General features: G+C 39.2%; 1 protein-coding gene across 5 annotated transcripts in view; it reads right to left on the bottom strand.

Moving 5' to 3' along the window:
- PARD3B (par-3 family cell polarity regulator beta) overlaps positions 1–24295 on the bottom strand; it is a 1090519-nt gene that overhangs the window by 321295 nt on the left and 744929 nt on the right. For all 5 annotated transcript variants that reach the window (XR_013402125.1, XM_015110772.3, XM_015110773.3 and 2 more), the window contains 2 exons: positions 6620–6826; positions 5654–5891 (listed from right to left, as the gene is read on the bottom strand). Coding sequence is in view for 4 of the 5 variants with exons in the window: in XM_015110772.3 (XP_014966258.3) it covers positions 5654–5891; positions 6620–6826 (445 nt within the window). In the remaining variant the exon portion in view is untranslated. The remainder of the gene's footprint in view (positions 1–5653; positions 5892–6619; positions 6827–24295) is intronic.

Raw genomic sequence — 24295 nt, 5'->3', positions numbered from 1 at the left:
ATAATGAAAAAATTTAAGCACAGAGCATACAGAGAAACTACAAAATTGGTAGGCCCTTGAGCTGCAAAATTTTCCACAACAATAATAATTCATGGCCTATATAAGAACCACACTTGAATCATGCAAGGAGATAATTTTGAAATCAACAAAGTATAAGCATATTGGAATTAGACAACATGGACAAAGATATTAATTAAAGACATCCTCTATAATTTTTTTTCAAAAGGATCAAGAGTAGGTTAAATTAAGAAGCTAAACTATGCTACTACATATTATTGACACAAATGGACCAGCTAATATCAGAAAAGTGCAAACACTTAGCTTTTCACAAACAAGAACAGGAACACTGCTAAGGCATTCACACTTTCATGATGCAGGCCTTGGTGAGGACAGGGAGGCAGGATTTAAATCTTCACTCACCCCCTTGGCCAGGTGCCATTCTACATGGTGTAACTGCATGACCCATCCCAAAACCCTATCTTCAGAAATGCAGATAATGGAAAAAATAATACATATTTCAAATACACATCTAACTCCAAGAGAACCTTAAAGCAATCAATCTTTTTTAAATGAGAAAGAAACTAAGTCAATAGCATCTGAGCAACAGATGAGAATTAAAGCAAAATCTGTTGGCTAATGGTAACAGCTTTGTGTTCTTTGTTGTTGAAAATGTGCATGTAGCAGTAACTCCAATATGCTCACAAACTCAGATGCAAAAGGCTATGGAAAACAGTTGCTATTTTTACACGGAAGATAAAATCAAACACCACCTTTCAAATCTTAATTTTGCTATAATCGTGGAAAGAAACAAAGCCCGAGATGCTAAATGTCTAAAGGATCCAGGACCTGTGATTTCTACTATATGAAAATACAGAATATATTGGACAATAAAAGGGAAGAACCAGCACTGTATTATGGGCAATGAAGTATGAACCTGCCAAATCAATCATCTAAAATAAAATATAAAGTTAAGGTTTAATTTAGTAATATTCTAGAAAATGGGATATGTGAAGCTCTAACAGTTTTTATATTTATAGACTATTTTAGTTAAATCTTTTAATAGTGTTTTTTGTTAACACCTTAAAGAAAAAACTTTTCCTTATACATTACTATGATATTTTAAAAGCAGTAAAAATAATTATGATGATAACTATTATTAGTTTTCGATTTGATGCTGTAAGAAATTACAACAGTGGTTCAAAGAACACAACAGGGCTAAATCCAAGGGGTTCAAGGAGTTGTTAGGCTGCATTCCTTTCTACTGCTCCCCAGAGAGAATCCATTTCCTTGCCCTTTCCAGCCTCTAGAGGCTGCCCACATTTGTTGGCTCATGGTCCCCTCCCTCCATCTTGAAAGCCGGCAGCACTACATTTCTCTGCACCTCACTTCCATAGTCACCTTTTCTTCTTTTACTTTTAAGGCCCCTTGTGATTACATTGGGCATATTGGGGAAAATGCTGGATAATCATCTTATGTTCAGGTCAACAACCTTAATTCCATCTGCAACCTTAATTTTCCTTGTCATGTAACATAATATTTACACAGGTACTGGGGCTGGGATGCAGACACCTTCAGGGGTCATTATTATGTTGACTACAATAATTAACATTTATTGAATGTTTATTGCTTGCCAGGCACAGGTCTAAGCATGTTACATCTAATAAAATATAATTCTCATAAAAATGATAATTCTATTATGCTTCTCATGTTTCAGATGAAGAAACTGAGACAAAAGCAGTTAAGGAACTTGCTCAGTGTTACAGAAGTGAAAATTAGAGAAACCAGGATAGAACTCAGAAAGTACATAGGCAGAGCCTGTAATTTTCACCTCTCAACTCCATCCCTTCAAAGACAAAATTCTTATCTAAATATATTGCAATTACATGTTGTCATTATCATCAAGATGGTTAACTCACAGTTCATAAATTCTGGCAATCCTAATAATTATCTAGAATATGGGCAAGTTTAAAATTCAAAATGGCAACTGGAAGGACAGAGTCTACAGAAGCCATCAGGACAAATATCTATTGGCATTTACTAGACTATAGATCATATTCAATAATGCATGGGAGGCCATTATTTGAGCTCCTGGAGTAGGCCACAACAGACCAGACCAAACCAGAATAGAGTCACTCATGCTATGTGCCATATAATCAAATTGAACTTAGAAATGGGTCAGTTTCCCAAAATACGGGAGATTCCCAGCAACCAATCAAAGGACGACCAGGGACAGGAACTGGAATGATAAAGTCCCTCTACTTTAACCCTATAAGGAATGCAATTTGGAAATGAGCATCCTCTTTTTGTTCCTTGTTTTTGCCTTCTTCAGTCTTGTTCTGCCTATGAAGCTCACACCTTCTGCTCATCTCACTTAAGTGCCTTTCTATTCTATAGATGGGATGTGGACCGATTTATGAATCACTAATAAAAGCCAATTCAATAGTTAGAACTCAATTTGCTGAAATTTTGTTCTTTTTATTTTAATTTTAATTTTTTGAGATGGGGTCTTACTCTGTTACCCAGGCTGGAGTCCAGTGAAGGGATCATGGCTCACTGCATCCTCTACCTCCCAGGCTAAGTCAATCCTCCCACCACATCAGCCTCCTGAGTAGCTGACACTATAGGCACATGCTACCACATCCAACTAATTTGTTTATTTTTGCTTTTTTTGTAGAAATGGGGTTTTGCCATGTTGTTCAGGTTTGTAACTCCTGGGCTCAAGTGATCTGCCCACCTCAGTCTCTCAAAGTGCTTGAATTACATACACGCCTGAGCCACTATGCTTAGCTGAATTTTTTTTTTTTTTTTTTTTTTGAGATGGAGTTTCACTTGTGTTGCCCAGCCTGGAGTACAATGATGTGATCTCGGCTCACCTCAACCTCTGCCTCCCAGGTTCAAGTGATTCTCCTGCCTTAGCCTCCCAAGTAGCTGGGATTATAGGCATGCGCCACCACGCCTGGCTAATTTTGTATTTTTAGTAGAGACGGGGTTTTTCCATGTTGGTCAGGCTGGTCTCGAACTCCTGACCTCAGGTGATCCGCCCACCTTGGCCTCCCAAAGTGCTGAGATTACAGATGTGGGCCACTATCCCTGGCCGAAATTTTGTTCTTTAATCGTCAGATACCTATTATGACATCAGGCCTGCTGGGGTAACCTCAGCCCAGGTGATAGCAGGACCTTAGCCAGTCTTGTCATAACACATCCAGGGGCAACATCACTCCCAAGATTTTTGAGCATGAGAAACCCTGCTTGGCATTTCATGAGCACTGGAAATGTAATGGGAAGGCTCACTGGTGTGAGGATTATTTGTATTCCCTAAATGTCACTTATATATGGAATGATAGAACTTTCCTTCCTATGTGGAAATTTCAGTTGATGATCACTAAATGAGAACAATTGGTAATAAATACACCCAGCATTCTTAAATGAGATATCTCCTAAGGGTTTCATAAGAGGTGGCCAAAATGGCCCCTAAACCATCATCTCCCATCATTCACCTTCAGCCCATAGAAGTATAGCGATCAATTGATTTGAGAAGAAATTGTAGGAGTAAAGACAGTCATAGAAAGGGGTACTTCTCAGGGAATTTGGAGGTAATTGTATAACAGGAGATTGTCACCCCACTTCCTACTTTTTTATTTTGTGACTTGCAAAAATTGCCTCCTCCCTTCCCCATGCATGACAGCATTCTTGGGAGAGTCTGATGTGTGTTCCTGGAGGAAGAGGCCCAGAGTGGTATGGGACGTGCCTGGAGAAGTCTGAAGATGCGAGGCTGGTTGGAACATCTCTATGACGGGGTGAGGAGGAGCGGAACAGTGGGAACAAGCTGTACTTGCATCATTTGGAGGGTGGGAGATCAGGAACTCTAGAAAGCCAGGAAGATGCTGTGGCTCTAAGTTAGGCTAGAGCTGTCTCAAACTGGCACTGTCCAAGAAATCTACCAATTGGGGTAAGGAGACTCAGGGGTATATGTCTGAGGTCAGAGGCTTAGGGGAATAGGTTATTGTGAAAATGACCTACATTAGTGACTGGTATAGTAAGGAGCACTCTAAGAAAATCCACAAAAGTAGCCACAAAGGTTTCTTGATGGCCAGATTATACCAGATATGCCAGTTAAGTAAAATTCTATCCTATTGAATCATGTCTTTGTCTCCTGGTTCCAAAGACTGAGAAATGGGAGAAGGTAGAATCCTGCCTCCCACCATACCATAGGATGCACCTTGTGGTTCAGGTCCAACAGACAGAAAGGAAGAAAGCTTTCATTTACATTGGATTGAACATTTTAGCCCCCGACAAACAAGTTGCTTTTTTTTTTTTTTACCCAAAAGTGACCAGAAAGCTATCAGCCAGAAAGCTGAGATGTCAGGGTGTGGAGAAGGCAGCCTCAACAAGGCATACTTGAAGGGGAGAGAAGAAACAGAGCTATTTTCTGACTGTGCCATGTTGAGCCCTGTCTAGTGAATGAATGTATAGCACATGAAATCTTGTCTCACAACTATGCTGGGTCAGTAGAGCAAGTATGCTGGCCTCATTTTAAAAGTAAGGAAAGTAAGGCTCAGGGAAGCTAAGCAATGTGTGTGAAGCCCCATTGCTCATGTGTGGAGAGTCATGGATCCAGACTGGGGCATCTGAGCCCAGATCCAGTGACATCTCCCCTGTATCACAGTACCTCTGGAGGTGACAAGTGATGTGCCCGGCCACTGCACACCTAGAGTCACAGAGGGATGAAGTTCATCTACCCTGACTCCCCTGCTTCAAAAGAGGTATTCCAGAGGTAACACGTAGGGCTTCCCCGCCTCTCACTTTCCCTGTGCTGCCAGAGGAAGTATTTATTTTCATAACACGTTGGTACAAAGGACTGCAGGCATTGTCCATGCCTCTACTAAGCATTGGCCTTTCTTTTATGGTGCAATCATAGCTCAGCCTTGAACTACTGGGCTCAAGCCATGCTCTGGCCTCACCCTCCTGAGTACTTGGGACTACAGGCATGCACCACTGTGCCTGGCTAATTTTTTTTTTTTCTTAGAAATAGGGTCTCCTGCCTGTAACCCCAGCACTTTGGGAGGCCAAGGCAGATCACTTGAGGTCAGGAGTTCAAGACTCCTGGCCAACATGGCGAAACTCCACTCTACTAAAAATAAAAAAATGAGCTGGGCGTTGTGGCGTGTGCCTATAGTCCCAGCTACTCAGGAGGCTGAGGCAGGAGAAACGCTTGAACCCAGGAGGCGGAGGTTGCAGTGAGCTGAGATTGCGCCACTGCACTCCAGCCTGGGCAACAAAGTGAGACTGTCTCAAAAAAAAATAGGGTCTCCCTAGGTTGCCCAGGCTGGTCTTGAACTCTTGGGCTCAAACAATCCTCCCAGCCCCCCAAAATACTGAGATTACAGGCATGAGCCTCTGTGCCTGGCACAGTGTTGACCTTTCTTTGACAACAAACTTAAGATGGTGTCCTGTCATCACTGTGAGGTTCCCCAAAAAGCTCCTCTGCCTCTGCAGAAAGAGAACAAGTACAGTCACACTTGAGAGCTGCATGCATTTAGCTGAATATGAGGGAAAGTATGCACTATTTACTGGGTACAGACAAAGGAGTGATTTCACCAGGAGAGACAAAATGAGAAACAAACCCAACTTTGCCTTCAAAGCAGGACCATACCTCAGCATGGCACTGAAGCCCTTCTTCTTTATTTTCCTTTCTGGATCTTCATTCTCCTCTTTGCGCTTTTTCTCCTTGACTTTCAATTTGCCCTTTTCCTTTTTCTTCTCCTTCTCTTTCGTTTTTTTGACTTTCCTGGCTTTATTTTCCATGTCCTCTAGCTCTGAGTTCCCCTGAGGGGCAGATTCACAATTCAGAGCTCCTTGGCCGGAGTGAGAGCTCTTATCAGACAGACCGTCTGTACAGAGAAAAAATAATCAATACCCATGGTCAGGGGCACATGCAGTTAGTATATAGAGAAACACTGACATGGAAAATGCTAAAGAATGAATAACAGCACTCTGGAGTTCTACCCTTCCATGTGGTTACTTGTGCCCTTTGAAGATCTGACTGCCTAAATCTGGTTACTTCGAGCAAGATTTGATGCTGGGAGTGGAGACGACTGGTTGCTTAGCTGGTAGTATGAAAGGCTTGATAGGTGTTCAAGCAGTAATCTCTCTGAAAGCTGGCTTGTTAACCTTGATCAGCTCAGAAAGTTCGCATGCTGGGAAACAAACAGGGGGAGGAGGGAGTTTTCAGTACAAAATATCCCAACTGCTTCTACCCAATTAATGCAGTCAGAGTCTTTGGATTGATGCTGCCTCTAATGACTCGAATGAGAATGTCAAGAAATGCATACTTAGTGCTCCTACCCTAAGGGTAAATGACAGTTGGTCCTTGTAGAAAAGTGAAGGAGAACATTTCTTTAGCCTTGCACTGTAAAATAAATTGCATATTGCATTCTCCAATTCCATGTTCGTTAAGCCAAAGGGCAAAACATATCAGGAAAATGAATTACTTTTAATATCAAAAATATAATTGTGATCCTTAAATCATTTTTTTTCTGTAGTTAAGCACACATTCTTGCCCGTGATTTGCAGATAACAATGAGATGAGAAAGCCATTTAAGGAAGCATACTGTCCTACCAGCTTCTATTTCTTCGGGTCCATCGTAGGATTTGTCAATGGCTGCTCTAAAGCTCTCATTGCAGCCTCGGCCTCGAACCATGTGTGGCCGGGGCCTGTGAAAAGGAAGGTCATTCTTCCGGACCTCGGCCACCGCAGTCTGCAGACTCTCCAAGGAACTGGACTTTTTCAAACCCAGAGTTGGACCAAAATCTTTGCTTGGAGATTCTGGAAAAGAAAGGACAAAAGGTCACCCCTCTTCTAATGGGGCAGTGTGGTGTAATCCTATTGTTCTAAGAATATTTCTGTCTGGACATCCCAAAAAAGGGGTGTTAAGTGGGTGGGAGTTGGGGTTATATTCCAGCTTTGCCACCTTTTGTGACCTCGAACAAGTGGTTTGACTTCTCTGAGCCTCCGTTTCCTTTTCTAGAGCTGTGATAAGATTTAATATGACTATATGTACATTTCTATGTAGAAGTGTATATGCATGTGTGTCTATAGGTATATACACACACATATGAATTTAAAAGGTTGTAGCTGTTTATAGAGACTATATATGAGTGTGAATGAGAGTGATTTCATATATGTGAGTATACACACATACACACATGCATACTCACAGACACACACAAACATACCAAGCACCTAACATGACGAGAACTTCTCTTCCAGTATCGTCCTAGCACTCCCACACCTGACAGCTTTTATCATTGCCATGGTTGCTCATGTGATTAGTAAGGAACATACTGGGCATGGAAATAAAAGAACATTGAAGTGACTGTGATTTCTGTAATTAAACACTTTACCTTACCCTACTGGCTATTAATGTATGGTAACTGCAGTTTATTTAATCAATCAATCAATAATGCAAAGCAAGAAAGAAAAGAACTTTTCCATGTTGATGCTATTGTTCTGAATGTATTCCTGTTTGGGTATCTAGAAAAGGGACAACCTTTTAATGCAATGTAAAATTATAAAACAGAAAATATAAAGCACAACTGAATCTGAATCATCTCTTTTCTGGTATATAATGTTTTTCATTTGTGCAGTTTGCCTTGGCCTCTACCTGCCCCCTCCCACTCCATTCCCTGACCTCCATCCCCACCCCCAGCTAGTCTCCCAATTATCAGTAACAGGATTAGGTTATATAAATATTAGCAGCACAAGGATTATCTTTAAGATGGAAGGAATTCTTTCAGGGCTCTTGTTTCTACAGTCAAAGCTTTTCCACCAGAAACACAGCTCATGTTCCTTTCCAGTTACGAAGGAAACTACTGTCATGAAGAGGCTAGACTTGCATTTCTGGAAATAAACGACTGTGTCATTTATCAATAGATGGAGTATTTATTAAGAATTATGTATGTAAAGTACCTACTTCAATGTTAGCACCTAGCAAGGCTCAATAAATGGCACTACCTTTTATTACTATCATCATTATTTTTGCTTCTACTATCACTGCCACTATGAACACTACTAGCAGCTTCACACAGGATTAAGGAATACAAAAAGAAGTACAACAAAGCTCTGATGTATATATATATACCCATGTGAAGTGAAATAGCAATACGCACCTTTTCCTATGATCTGAATGTGTTAAAAATAGTCAACATAATGACAATAATCCTAATAGCTAACAAAGCATGGAGTGCTTACTCTGTGTTAAGCACGATTCTAAATGCCTCACCCACAGTAACTTACGATAATCCTTATAGTTGCTACTGGTACTACCGTTAGCCCCATTTTACAGATTCAGAAATTGAGGCACATAGCATTGACATAACTTGTCTGAAGTTACACACTTAATAAGCATCCAGACCAGGAGCTGGGCCGAGGCAGCCTAGTTCCAGCTTTTCTGCTGTGTACCATGTACTTTACTGTCTAAAGATGTATTTGCTCTGCACCCTCTATCTGATTATGGTCAAATAGCTTAAACTGCCCTACATTTTCCTCATTTCTAAAATAAGAATATTAGGCTAGATTAACCCTGGAGCCTTGTCAAGTAGGCAAATTGCAAAAATTGGATATTGCTTTATAGTTTCATCATTAACTTACACGAGACAACTTTGCACTTTGAACAATATACAGGATGACAATAAACACTGCATTTTATAAACCCTACTGGCTATTAATGTAGGGTAAGTGCAATTCAATATTCAGTAAATTCAACAGAGTATATTCAATAAGTGCAACAGAGATAAGACTAAGCCAAAAAAAAAAAAAAAAACAAGAAATTTCAGGGACAAATTTCAGCTGTTATTTGCAAGTCATAAATACTGAGGATATGTTACTATTAAATCCAGAAAGAGGCATATTTTTTATATTCCCAGGAAGGAAGATAAGTTGAAGAAACAGAAATTGAATAAGATCATTTCTGACAAGAAAACAAAAGGCATCACAGAGGTTTGGGGGTATTGAAGCAATAGTAAAAGCTTTGGAGTTTACAGAAAATATTTTATAATATCAACCCCTAGGGATGTCTGACATGAAGTTTGGTGAAAACATGAAGATGAAAACTATCCGAGAAAGCCCTGATTCTCTGCCAGCAATAGCAACCATCTTTTATTTATTAATTGCCATTCAGGAGATTACATTAGAGCCCAAACTGTAAGCATTCACGTCAACCGTTAGCAATAAATTCTGGGGAACATGAAAGTAAATCGTCCAAGATAGAAGGCACGTTATCTAAAAGGAGCTCATGTGAAGCTCAGCAAGAAGTCATAGCTAAGAAGAAACAAATACACTGTTTCTCATTCTAAGCAAACTGAACATTAAGGATTCATGGATTTTGCAAGATTAATAGAGTTGACAATTAATTCACTCTGTATAAATAGAAGTCACAAAGTAGAAGTACTAACTGATGTTGGGCAATATTACAACCTAGCTCTATTGGATGTAATACATGGTAATATTAAAAGCAGAAAGGGTGGTTGAGTCCTTAGGTTGTAAATGTAGACTCTGGAGTTTTCAGGATTGGAAAAATAATTCTGTTTATTCCTGGAGAATGCACAGAATGTAGCTGTAGAATAGGGACTGATATTAGAGAAGAGAACCAAAATCAGGGAAGTCCTTATAAGGATTTACAGATACAGTGAACTGGGGCCTCTGACAAGGACCTTCTCCAGGGATTCCCATGTCTTTCATATGTTTGAGGTCTCCTACAGAAGGTCAAGGTTACCTGCCATGGAAGGGGCATCAGTGTTAAATTCCAACAAAACACTTGGAATAAAATATCCTCCCTGTAAAGACTGTGTGGAGTACAATAAATTGCCACATTCAATCCCTCTTCCCTACTCCTACTCTCACCAATTTCAGTTTAGGTTGATGGTGCGTAGAAAATTGTACAGCTTTTAAAATGAGAAGATTCACTGTCTATGTCTAGCCTCACCATTTACACAAATCACATTTTTTTCTAGGCTTCCACTAAAAGCAGGGGTCTCAAGAAGAGGTCTCTTTTGAGTGAGAAATTTATTGAAATCAAAACCTCAGCCACTCGATCCCATTGAAGTTCTCCCCAAATATGATGACTCTTCATATTTTCATCTGTAGCTGATGCGATACTGGTTGTGGCTTCTACGTCCATGTTCTTTAAGATCGAGATGAACGGATCCTCCCCTCACAAACACGAGCTCAACATACACAAGATTTGTGAAACAGATGACACACAATTATCAAGGGTGCTAAAAGAAGGTGCTATACCAAGGTGGTATAATAAAAACATTCTTAATGTCAGGTGCCAAATTTTCTCTCAAAATTATGGCCTCATAGAAAAATGCCACAATTTTTATTTTTTTTTTAAAAAGATGTTATAGCACTTTTAAAGATTCCATCTGTTTCCAAATGAAGGATTGGCTTGACATGGTCCTATATAGAGTAGAGAGAAATTTCAGGGCCATGTCTTCTGGACAAATCAATCCTCAGATACATCCCCTACTACACTCCATTCCCAAAAATACAGCATTATGAAAAGTGAACACACACACACCCCAAGACTAAAGAGTTAAAGAAGCTGTGCCAGGCAAAATGCCCACCATGTCTCCTGTAGGCATAAAAAGGGTGGCAAAAGGCCCATGAGAGAGCTACCACCTAGTTGGAGAGGGGCCACTATGAAACTGATTCTTAAGATGCTGAGAAACTGCTGCCCCAGCCTTCTAGGTATTATAGAAAGCCTCATTTCAACATGGTATGAAACAGAAGGTCCTTCCTGGAGGACAGTTTGGATGTGGACCTTGGTTTCTCTGACTCAGTCTTGGATTGCTGCCCTTGCCTTACAGCTGAGCACTGCTGTTGCTTCTCCACAGGCAGATGATTTGAATAATAGAGAATAAAACTATCTAGAGGGTAGTGGTTAATACTGAAGGATTAAAAGGAGGATGTAGAATATCCAAACATTCCCCGCTCTGCTAATTACTTCTTGAGTTAATAACCTCTTTGTGCCTCAGTTCCCTTATCTATAAAATTGAGGATAAGAAAAGCATAGAAGGTGCCTGGCATGTCGTGAGTGCTCATAAAGCATTGGTGATCATTACTGTCACAGTCACTTTTGTACCACCTCTAAACATTTCAATGAGTGAAATCTTAGATTTGCTGCAATCCATCATTGAATTATTAAATACGACCACGCATTCTACAAACAGCTGAAAAGGACTTCATAAAAAATGCTGTCTTTATTATTCGAAAAGGGAAACAACTTAAACTTTTTTCAAACAATTAAACTCCTTAAATTGTTTTTGCAAACAATGCCTTACACTTCTTCTATTGACATAGGTATATATATGTTCATCTGTTCATCACATATAGAGGCTATTGTGATAAGATAGATTAATATTGGAGTCTTAGTTGCCCTTCTCCTTAGGCTATAATCACTTAATTAGTCTGAGATTTAATTGGCAATGTTTGAACTTCCCACTTTAGCATTAAAAATCTCACAATAAAAGAATGCCTTAATCCAGAAGACCAGTAATTGGATCTTCTATTATTGATGAAATTGCTTCCAATACACCCATATTAAAAAATGAGAAATAATTTTAGGGAAGGTATTCACTTCCAGATACATGGCAAGTTTTTCTCCCAGCTAGAGCCTTATAATTAACAAATACTTATGATAAATTAACAATAAATAATGTATTAATTTGTACATTTCAATAACATCAATGGCCCTCAAGGCACTTAGTGAAAATTAATTAAGTTACAGTCTTTCCTTCTAAAATAAAGGGATTGTTTCCCATCGTAAATTAGGGATAAAGATTATTATAACGCCATCCAGGGGTCACAGCATGAGACCTGGGAAGGCTGAGCATTTGTCAAGATAGCTTGCTTTTATTATCAATTTGGCCTTGCCTTATTATGAGCAGTCAACTTGGACAAACACAATAGAAATGCCTTTCCTGCTGCATGGGGAGCTGTGATGTGAAATTAATAAATGTAAAACTCTTTGAATACAAAATTATTGTAAATTCCAAGTAGTAGGCACAACACCACTTTATTCTCCCACATATTTCACTTTGTCTTTTCATTTTAGATTACATTTACTGAAAAATTTCTGTGTTTGATTTTTTAAAAGTAGATTTCCTAGAGGCAAAATGCCTTATATGCTTTACTTGGTATCATTGCAAATCCATTAGCCTTTAAAAAATTCTCTGTAATATCCAAATGTATAATTTCCCAAGTTATGTTATCTGTGTTAACTGTGTTCATAATGGGCCTAATTACCTTCTTGCCTATCACAGTGTTCCAAATATTGATCATCATTCCAAGCTTATCACAGTGCCCTGTTTCCTATTCATTACCATAGGGCATAATGCAATTTGGCTTTACATTATCTGCTGTCATTTGGGTCTCAGTTCTTTTACTGGCAATTTCCAAGTTCTCCAAGAGTGGAATTTTTCTTTTAAGTCTCACAAATCCCAGGGTCTTTAATCGTTTCCTGAAATTTACATCAAAATGTTCAATAATGAACTTGTCATTAAGATTCATACATTTGCATAATCTCCCCTACCCTATCTTCAAACACTTTATTTTAAAGTGAAACTATCCAGAGAAAATATGGGAAGATTATGCGAACAAATAAATTCCTTGATTATGAGTATGGGCATGGCCCTTCAAGTGTGTTCAAATGTTTAACAAGTATTGCTATACACTTTAACTTTCTTTACTAAAAGTTCCTTCTTTCACAAAGAAATAGTCAAAATTTTATGCCATGTTTAGGTTTCCTTCCTGAACTCAGATTATGTCCCCAAAATGTTACAAATAGTGAATTCATTACACCAAAAATATTCTCATGACATTTTTCTTTCTTTTCTTTTTTTCTCTATCTTACAGATAAGAAAATGTACTCCATGGTTCAACTTAGTGGTTGAACTATTTCTAAAAATACATATATAACTTTATCTGTAGGTAGATTCTGTTAGGGCAGCTGAGGAACCCAGACAACACCAATCCCAGCATGCTGGTGTGTTTTAATCTTCTGTTTTCATTCTTTCCTCCCTTAGAAAGACTCTACTGGATTAAAAAAACAAAACAAGCAAACAAAAAAATAAAAAGTTGCATTCAAGAAAATAACTGAAAAATTAAGTACACAGCATTGGTCTCCAGAAGAGACATGTGGGTACTTATAGGAAAACACTACCTTTATTATTTACATAAGTATCAGAATACTCATTTGAGGGTCAAATAAATGGACCAGTGTGGGAAACTTTCTTACCTGTGATACAGGATCAAAAAATGTTACCTACCTTTCCTAGACTTACTGAGTTTTGTATCCTCAGTACAGAGATCTACGACACAAACATTCGCTGGAGGAAAAAAGGAACATGAAGGTAAAGGGTACTTACAACACTGGGATCCCCTTTTCTTCAGTGCTGTGAGGCTGAACAAAGTTTTACATGGAGAAACACAGACCACAATTGCTTCACTTTCTCAAAGCCCACATACAGCTTCCTCTTCTTTGTTAATACAACCCTTAGGTTCTTTTCCTGCTTTCAATGATTTAATAATTTCTGCCCTACCTATAATTATTCACTCATCTCTATATTTTGCCTTTCTTTTTACAGTAGTTGTTCCTTTTGCTAAACTTATCTTTGTAATATTAACCTTTTCTGCCATTTCTACCTCATGTGTGCTTTAAATAGTCTTATTTTTACCTACTGCCAAGAACACCTTTATTTGCCTTCCACCTCCTCCTCGTATATCTGGGTAACAGGCTTTATATTCTAAACACAGACCATAGTAGTGATTTTTTCCCCTCTCTTTCCTTTTGCCGTTAACTCTTTGTATGTCTTGCTAAAACAGTACATGTTTCTTCTGCTTTTGATTGTTGAGTGGTTTGTATGTTTATGTGGGTTATATACAACAGTACTCTCAAAATAAGGCATATTATAAAGAATTTTAATGTTTCCTCAAAAACCATTAGCATAACATAAAAGGTCAAAGTTTGATTGATTTCTTGGAGGGCACCTACATGAGGGTATCTTTACATATTGTACAGCCTGGGCACCTGTATTTTTTAAGGTCAATGTTATTTTTATAATTTTTTTGTATTTTCCCCCTTTTTATATGTATCTGATTGTACTTGAAAAAAAAAAAGGGCATTTCAATTCTCAATTATTGAGTTATTTACCAAACTGATAGAAAGTGAGGTTTTTCAGTTTCATGTTCACATGAATAACAATTTCTCTATAAATATACTTTAAGCAAGGTTTCAATCTAATGTTAAAATGTCAAGCCAAAATCAAGTCAGCCGTTGACAATTATTTACTGGGTATTTTTTGTGGCTCATAACTGTGCTTGGTCCTAAGAGGAATGGAAGGTAAATGTGACTATAACTAACATTTTCTGTGGCTTTACAGTTTACTAAATTTTTTCCTGTACAAAATGAAGTCTAATCACACACAATTGATCTTACCCAAATTCAACTGTATGTTCATGATGAGAGAAATTTAGAAAAAAGGTAGGAGGATGGGCAGGATAAAATCACTTAATGAGAACAATTTCACTTACCTTCCCTCTCAATGAGAGTGTGCCCTTGAGGGACTGTGTGTCTGGGAGGGAACAGGAGTTTGGAGAAATGAGTTGTTCTCTGCGGCTCTTTGCTTGTCTCTCTCATGCTGAGCATCTCACCACCCTGAGTATGATTCCTGTGTTTCAAGATTTATAGTTTTCATGTGTGCCTGAGTTAATTTGGGCTGCTATAACAAAAATACCACAGACTGAGTGGCTTATGAACAACAGAATTATCTTACAGTTCTGGAGGCTGCGAAGTTCAAGATCAAGGTGCTGACAGATTTGGTGTCTGGTGAGGGCCTGCTTCCTGGTCCATAGATGCCTGTGTTCTTATTGTGTCCTCACATGGTGGAAGGGGCAAGGGAACTCTCTGGGGGCCTTTTTTAAATAAGGAAACTAATCCCATTCATGAGGGCTCTACTATAGCTCTCTGCACCAGCAGAGATGGCATTGTGTGGATGCCACCAAAGTTGCTGCCTGTGCCCTTGGGAGGGGTAGCCTCTGTGATCCATGCTACACTAGGTCCCATTGGAGCTGTACCTGGGTGTGCAAGCAATTTGACGATATAGCACAAGGAACAGAACCTGTGGTGTTTGGCTGCCCTATGCAGAATGCACTGAGGTCCTGAGGGCACCAGCAGCCCTTCCTTCGACACCACTCTGTCTCCAGGGCCCTTGTACTCTGGGCCTGTTGGCAGAAATGATTGTCCTGATGATCACTGAATTGCCTTCAGAGTCATTCTTCCATTGTCCTGGAGAATAGCTCCTGGCTTCTGCTAAGATGGCTGATCCATACTAACCTCCTTGTCAAATAGTTGTTTGACCATATCCTTAGTATTCTTTCCCAAACAGTCTTTTTCAGACTTTTCAATATGGATAGGCTGAGAAATACCTAAATCTTTAAGCTCTGCTTCCTTTTTGATGGGCAATTCCATCTTTAAGTCATGTTTCTCATCTTCCATTTTACTATAAGCAGTCAGAAAAAGCCAGGCTGTGCCTACGGGTTCAAACAAACTATCTACAATTACATTAATTAAATATGCTATCTGGATTTTAGAGAAATCAGAGAACTTTGCTTACAAATAGCATCAGCTAAATACCCAATTTCATAACTTACAAGTGCTACCTGCCATAAAACACTAGAACAACAACACACTTCAGCAAAGTTCTTTGCCACTTTATATGGAGGATGGTCTTTTCTCCAGTTTCCATGAATCACATGTTCCTCATTTCCATCTGAGACCTCATTAAGAATGGCCTTTACTATCCATATTTCTACCAACGTTCTATTCAAGATTATGTGGGTATCGTCTAAGAAGACTGAGAAATCGAGGCTTTCTTTACAGCTCTCCTCTTGTGATGGTGGTGTTGTGGGTGGTGGTGTTTGTTGTTATTGCTGTTGCTTTTTTTGTTTGTTTTTGTTTTTCTTTGGAGCCCTTGCCAGAATCACCTTTTAAAAGTCCAGTCATGACAATGTGGGCTTTTTTTAGTATGCACTTAAAAACTCTTTCAGCCTCTACCCATTATCCAGTTTCAAAGCTGTTTCCATATTTTTAGGTATTTGTTATAGTGTCATTTTACTTCTTGGTACTAACTTTTGTCTTACTCCATTTGGGCAGCTGTAATGAAATTTCATAAACTGGCTTACGAACAACAGAAATGTATTTGCCCACTGATCTGGAGGCTGGGAAGTGCAATATCAAGGCACAGGCAGGTTCAGTGTCTGTTGAGGACCTACTTCCTGGTTCATAGATGGCCATCTTCTTGCCGCATCCTCATGTGGAAGACTTTTCTGGGGCCTGTTTTATAAGAGCACTAAACCTATTCAAGAGGGTTCCGGCATCATGACCTAATCACTTCTCAAAGACCCCACCTCCTAATACCATCATATTGTGGTGTAGCATTTCAATGTATGATTTTTGGAGGGAAACAAACATTTTGTCTATAGCACTGTGTCACTATCTTTAAACACAAGCCAACTATTTCATCTGGTGTTTGACTGATGAAATGACTCTTTGAAACAGTAATTTTGTATTCTCTATGGTGAATTGAGGGGATTTCCAATGGTATTTTGTGATTTCCCTTCACATTCCTGAGAGGCAGTGCCTCAGTCCTACATCTCATGTAAATTTCAGAACAAACACTCAACCTTTTCCCAATTCTTCTTTTAAGTTCCCTGAGAGTGCAGACAAGGAAATGTCATCCTATTGACTTGGCAAGGCTACTGAGATGCTACATGAGGCTTTCCTGGTCTGACAAACCTTGAGCTGAAATTCCTCCCATTTTCTTTGCTGCCTCAGAAATAAAAGATTAAACACCTAGCTTAGTCAAAGACATTCTAGTCTCTGTGTAGAGCAAATATAAACACTCGTGAAACCATAACCCCAGAGAATCGACATGGAGGAGATCCTTAAAGCTCAAGAAGGACCCATCTCAGGGGAATACAAGGCCCCAAATTTTAGAAAATAAATTGTTTGTACATACACCTGGATTTATCTGGATTCATATTTCCAATGGTAGCCATGTTACCTGTTTACTCAGCTAATTAATTGCATCTTTGGCATTCACTCATAATTTACTCTTTAAAGCAATTGCTATTACAAGCACAGTCTGACATTAGACATCTTGGGTTCTCTTAGTCCATTTTTTGTTGCTATAACTGAATACCTGAGAATGGGTAACATATAAAGAAAAGAAATTGACTTCCTTTAGTTCTAGAGGCTGGGGAGGCCAAGGTTTAGGGGCCACATCTGGTGAGGGCCTTCTTGCTGGTGGGGACTCTCCGCAGATTCCCAAGGCAGCACAGTGCATCACACATTGAGGGGGGCTCATGATAGATGGCCAAACTAGCTTTTATAATACACCATTCTCATGATTACTAACTCACTCCCTCAATAACCCATTAATCCATCAATCCATGAATGGTTTAATCCACTAATTTATGAATGGGTTAATGGTGGCAGAGCCCTCATGACTCAGTCATCTCCCAAAGGTCCCACCTCTCTCCACACTGCTGCACTGGGAGCTGCGTCTCCAGCACATGAACTTGTGGGGGACACATTCAACCATAGCAGTTTTATGCCCCAGCTCCACCCATATACTATTTGTGTTACTCTAGGTGAGGCTCTTACCTCTCAGTGCCTCAGTTTCCTTATCTGTAAAACAGAGATAATGATAGAACCTCATTTTTGGGGTAGTTGGAAGATTATCTGATACAGAACTTTGAACATGATACCCGGAACACAGCAAATATTCAGTAAATGTCAACTCTTACCATCATATTTTTTTGGTGAACAAAATGTACACCCATTAGGAGGATTCTCTATAATCAACAGAATGACAAGAGGATTTCTGCTTCCCTATTCATACATTGTAGGACAGGGTCATTACTAGCTCTGAATTTTCACTCTTTACTGAAAACTTCTACTTTTTTTGGCCTAAGATTTCTTATTACTTTTCAAATCATCTTCTATCTCCTTCACTTCTACCAGTAGCCCAAATACACTTGTTTATTTCTTGCAAAGATATTTTTCATGAAAAAGTAAAATGCTAAAATAATTTCCTGAGAATAACTATGCCAGGGACAGCAAGTAAATAACTATTTAGTTTCTTTCAGTCTTCTCCATCAGACTAATCCACGACACCATCAACAGAATTACAAATCAGACAAGGTCGTGGACTTTTGGGATCATTGGCCAGCAGGTATCTCTGCAAACCACGTACCAAGAATGCTGATGTAGAGCACAGTTAAGGGCTGGAGTATTTTAGGCTTGGAGAAGTCAGGGAAAAGAAAGCACAGTGTGACTATGAGTCACTGGGTAAGACTTCATGCATGATGTGGGTCATATCCTTGAAGATGGATGGTATATAGGTAAGAGAAGTAGGAGGTGGACAGGCACACCACTTAGAGGAAAAGGCACGAGGAAAAGTCCAAACACGTCTACGGGGGGCGGGGACACAGGGAAGATGGAGTGACTAGTAACAAAAAACAATGTGGTAGAGATTGGTGGGAAATAAACATGGTAGAAAGGATAAAGTAAGACTTGAAGGGCTTTGAAATCTGGCTAAGAAGGCAAGGCCCAAATTAGGGGACAATAGAAAGCCGTTAAGTTTTTTTTTTACCAGAGGAAATGCTCGATGATATTGGTATTTAAAGAAAAAATAATATGGAAGGCGTACATGGAATAAATTAAAGGGAAGGGAGAGTGCTATATTTTGCAGCAATGGAACTCATTGCTAATAAAATCTCTTGCTCTTCCTTTCTTTTTACAATTTCAAATTTCTTCTAATTTCTTCATATACATTTTTAGCATGGTTAGTCATCTGTCCTCAAAATGAACAGAATGATTTTCCCCAGGTTTTTCTCTGACGAGGAGGGATAGGGTGCAGAAACACATCTTAATGCACTTGGGAGGCAGGAGGTGCTCAGGGTTATGTGTCTGGGTGGACGGGACAGGGGGCACTGCCTGCTACCCCTAGGCTTCCTCCTGCCATGGCTTCATTGTGACTGCTGTGGCTGGACCCTTTGCTATCTCCTCATAAGCACGCTTTACTATATTTGGTAATATATAATGATTAATGGGCAGTAAAACTAATAACATGGGGACATACAAAATAAATGAGGTGGCAAATATGAAAAGGAAGTACCACTTAATGTTGTTGTGAAATCTGACAGCATACTGGAGTTTCCCAATAACTCAGCCTGAGGAATCTTTGCCAGTGGGAAACAAGGTTACAAGAAGGTGATACTTCCATTAATAACCTTCCCTCGGGGAAGTCTATGATCAGTGTTTCTTGTACTGAAATTCTTGCTGGGTTGTACTGAGATGTCAGGGTACATGGAAACTGCTTTACTCTACCTCAGAGAAGCGCATGGAGAAATAGCAAGAGTGTCACGACTCTCCAGTTATCCTAAACTGTCTCTCTTTTCTCCCCCGAGTGCTGACATCCATTCTTTTTCCTACCCGGCACCCATTATTCTATCTAAAATGAGCATCGTGGCTTTCCTTGGTGTACTACGCCTCCTCAACTCTCATTCAGTGCCTACGACCCAGACATGACTAATTAGTGCATTTCTTCCCCCTGGTGAGCTCTGGGACAGCTACTGACACACACAGGGCTAACTAGAACTAAGCCTGGTAGAGTGAGCAGTCTTTGTTACTGGGGTTACTGGGAGAATCTAAGCCTGGAGCTTCTGGCAATCATATTGCTTTTCTGTAAGAATCAAGTCCAAAGAGAGGAACCAGAACTGTACAAGAGAGTACTGCTGACATGGAGACCCTGGGTGCAGCTCCATTTCTTTGTGGATGTTCCTCTGAACTTTTTAGTTGCTAGGAGTCAACAAATTATCTTTGCAAAACTAGTCTGACATTGTTTTCTTTCCATTGTGACCCACAGTCTTGACTTCATATTCTATTCTCCAATCTCTCATCCACATAACAATCCACGTTACCACCAGTTGTTTCTACTCAGGTCAGATACTTGAGGAACAGGGCAGACTGCTGGTGAAGGAATGGTGAGTACAGAGTTGACCACACCAGTGAGAAGTGTGTCTGACACCAGCTTATAGACAGGCATGTTCTAGTCTGTTCCTGCATGGATTTTACAAGTGATAAATCTTCTACATTGAGAAGAGTTTTATTACATTGGTTTGCTCACCTTGACCCCTGACTCCTTTGTGAAGACAGGACCATTCTCCAGATCATTAGTAATAAGTAGAGACATACTACCAATGGTTAGACAATTTAGAAAAATAGAATGGCGTTCAAAAGAGAGGTAAAATCAATTCTTGCTATGGTTGACCAGGGGTTCAAACAACTGATCTACAATGACATTAATTAAATATGTTGTCTGGATTTTAGAGAGATTGGAGGAAACCTGGCATCACCTTTAAGAGCTAGTTGTTCCCATAGGTATTCTCATGACTACTCAACAGAGGCCTCTCATTTAGGAGGAGAGAGACCTGTCTCCCAGGAATGGGGGTGTCTATTTCTGGAGAAGGGTTTGTGTCTTATCACTGTGTTTGTTTTAAGTTTCCCTTTCACAGAAATTTCCAGACAAACTGTGAATTGGAAACTTTTCTGTAAATTGACTCTAAGGAAATGATGGACTAAAAGCAGTCTAGGGTGCTTAACAACAAAGATTTGTGTAGGAGGCATGTTCAGTGGGGACTTGGAATTTGAAGGCTTAGAATCTAAGGAAGTTACTTAATCTCTCTGGGCTTCAGTTTCCACATCAGTAAAAGTGGGATAATGGAAAAATCATATTGATGATGATAATGGTGATAAAAAGAGCAGCAGCTATCTCTGTACCAGGCACATTCTTATATATATCTATTAACTCGTTTAATTACATGAGGTATACGCTAATATTATCCTCATTTTATAGTTGAGAAAATTGAGGCACAGATAAAGTAACTTGCCTAAGTTAATAGGGATGCCAATAGCATAAGTTTTTGTTATGATAAGATGAAATTATATATGTATGAAAAATTCACAAAGCTGTAAAGTAGTCTATATACATGTAATATGTTGCTACTAATTAAAAAGGAGGCTATTTTCCTCCAGATCTGCAGGATGTGGACTCAACTCATCAAAAGACAACATGGGTATATCTTTGTGAACACCTGTTCTCAAGGAACAAGCAATCTACATGAAGGTCAAAATGCAAAACTCAAAAGCATCCTCAAACAAGGTGGGATATGGCAAGATACAGAGGGAGTGGCAGAAGTCAGAGGAGAAAAATGATGACTCTAGGCTGAGACAGATCCCTTGGAATTGAGCAGCATCAAACAGAGACGGCCCTGGAGACAGAATGGGTGAGAGCTGAGAACATGGATCTGCCAAGGGGCAGCAAGCCCAGTCATGTGTCCACTGCAGAGTGCTCATGGGGCCTGGGAGTATAGGAATGAGGTTGAACAGAGAGAATGGGAAAAGACCAATAAGGACCCTAGTGGCCAGATGAACAGGTTTATGACGCCCACTGGCAATAAGGCGCCTCTGAAGTCTGTGACCCTGGATCCAAACATATTCACTCTAACACACATGGACAATAGGTAAGGCAGGGCCTTCTATCTATACCATGCCCTAGGTAGGATTCAATAGCTCTGAGTGGGTATTGCCTCAGTACCCTAAATTCGGATGGATGTTTTGCTCTGAGAGAACAACAACAATAATAATAATGATAGTTAATCTTTATTTAGAACTTACCATGGTACAGTCTCTGTGCCAAATGCTTTGCCTTGTCTTGACAGCCCTACAGAGGGGGTAATATCGTTACCTGCCTTTTATAAATGTCAGCCTCCCAAAACAGAAGCCACAGTTCTGCCCTGCACATCGTACAGCCCTATTTTACTTTTCATTATTACTTATAATAAAAATATAAAAACACAAGACTTTTCTAAAAAGGGTTTATATCAAAAAAAGAAAGGAACACTTGGTTCACTGCTAATACTCCCACAAAAGAAAAAAAACTGTTTTGTGCTTATTTTAAAATCAAATTTTGAGCAATGTGACATATTTTTATATTCCCTGCCTTGTTCTGGGTAAAAATTTAGGAAGGAGCTTGTGGTGCATCATTAAATAGTTTTTCCCATCATTTGATGACTGAGTTATTGGCACTAGATATAGCCATGGGGGGAAAAATAAATGTTTATGATGATTTAAAAGACCAATTACAAGCCTCTGCCTTATTCCTTACTCAGCATCTTGCATGGCATGTAAAATGGTAATGAAAAAAAAATTACATTTGAAATTTTAGCTGAGCAGAATGTCAGTTTTCAGATACACTAAAAGAATAAAAAACATTAGGATACCATTAACAGTTTCAGAGTAATGGAAGCAAAGCAGGATTGTTTTCTATTATTATTATTACTGCCATTAATGGGTCAGAGCCTTCCAAGGGAGTAAGGCTGGGGACAACCCAGCCACTTTCAATAGAGCATTAACTCTTTCAGGTCAAAAGGGGCCCATTTACAGGACGGCAGCAGTCATTTAATGAATGATACCCTTGTGGCCTCCAAGAATTTATCTCCTGTCTAAACAGTCTTGCTTACACATTTCTATTTTCTGTATTCTATTCCAACAAATATTCCAGTAAGAGAAAAGGTTAATTTGCAGATAATTATTTAGGGAGGGAGGGAATATTTTTTAAAGCAGAAAAACAAAAACAATCCGTCACAGAGCATCAGTCACCGTGTGCAAATCTGGAAAAGGATAATGAACCTCATGAAGTAACAGAATTAAAATGAAAAATTAGAGGTGCAAGATGGAACGATTTTCTTTCAAGGGAAGCTTGGTGAAATAATTTTTTTCCCCTTTGTTCGCTTTGTGCAGTTTATATGTGACTAAGTACAGCTAATCCTGTCTCTTTTCAAACGTTAATGTCAGCTACTAGAATAATCTGCTTTCTTGATTTAATTGCATAGTTTAACCTCTGACATAACCTTTTAATTCACACCATGACAGCCAACCTTACAGAAAGTTTTTCTAGAAATCTGAGTAACTTCCCCAAGGTAAGAGCTGCTTTCCCTCTTGTGGGGGTAAAGGGGGGCATTCTGCCCAAGATCATCAAATTCACCAGCTGCTCTGGGTGGAAAGGCCGCTGGCTTACTTCAGGGAAGAGGGGAGTTTATTAGAATGTCTGGTACAGTGAAAGCTGGCTGCACAACAATGTGAACGTATTCAACACTATTGAACTGTACACTTAAAAATGATTAAGATGTTAAATTTTGTTTCTGTATATTTTACTATAAGTATTTTTAACAATTTTAAAATTCTACATACTGTTATTCAAAAGGAAGAGTATGATATAGAATATCGATCAGACCATAGTTTGGGTAATGAAAGTGTTCAGGTCCATTTTGATTCAAGTAAGGTCATAGAAAAAGAAAAGACTAAACATTATGCTGCTGTTTAGTGAACTGAATTGCATTTAGGGACTTGAATTCATAAGAATGTGTAAGCCTGGGCAACAAAATGAGACTCTGTCTATACAAAATAATAAAAAAAATTAGCCAGGCATGGTGGTGCGTGCCTGTGGTCCCAGCTACTCAGGAGGCTAAGGCAAGAGGATCCCTTGAGCCCAGGAGGTTGAAGCTGCAGTTGAGCCATGTTCGCACCATTGCACTCCAGCATGGGAGACAGAGTAAAGACTGTCCAAAAGAAAAAAAAAAAAAAGTTTGGCTTCTTGAATTGCTAGGACAGAAGTCTCTAGCCATAGGAATAGTGAAGGATTCTCACACTCTGAAGGGTTCAGTTTTTATATTGTGAACAAATGTGAATCTGAAAGAACCAATCCTTTAAGATGAATTACGAGTGGCTAACTGGGCCTGTATTTAAGATAGACCCAAGCAGTCATTTGCTGAACAGTGTTTATACACTTTCTCACTCTGGGTTTCCCAAAACCCCACACCTTTTTAACTCTGGAACTTTCAGAATTTGCCTGAGTCAACTATTAAGAGTCAACTTGTAGACATCACTTGAATTAATGAGTAGCTGGCTTCTTAAAATGCTAGGGCAGTTTCTGGCAATAGGTAGTATAAGGATGCTCAAGTACACTATTATCAAGAATGAAAAGAAAGAGACCAGGAAGATGAAAGAATAATCCAAGTCCAATCACATATTATTTTGGATTAAATTTCTCTGCAAAGAAATACAAAGTGAAGAAAGGGGGAACATCTCTTCATTCAGCATCTCTCTTT

Source organism: Macaca mulatta, chromosome 12 (genome assembly GCF_049350105.2).
Source record: "Macaca mulatta isolate MMU2019108-1 chromosome 12, T2T-MMU8v2.0, whole genome shotgun sequence".
NCBI lineage: Eukaryota > Metazoa > Chordata > Mammalia > Primates > Cercopithecidae > Macaca > Macaca mulatta.
This window is presented reverse-complemented; position numbering and strand designations above follow the sequence as displayed.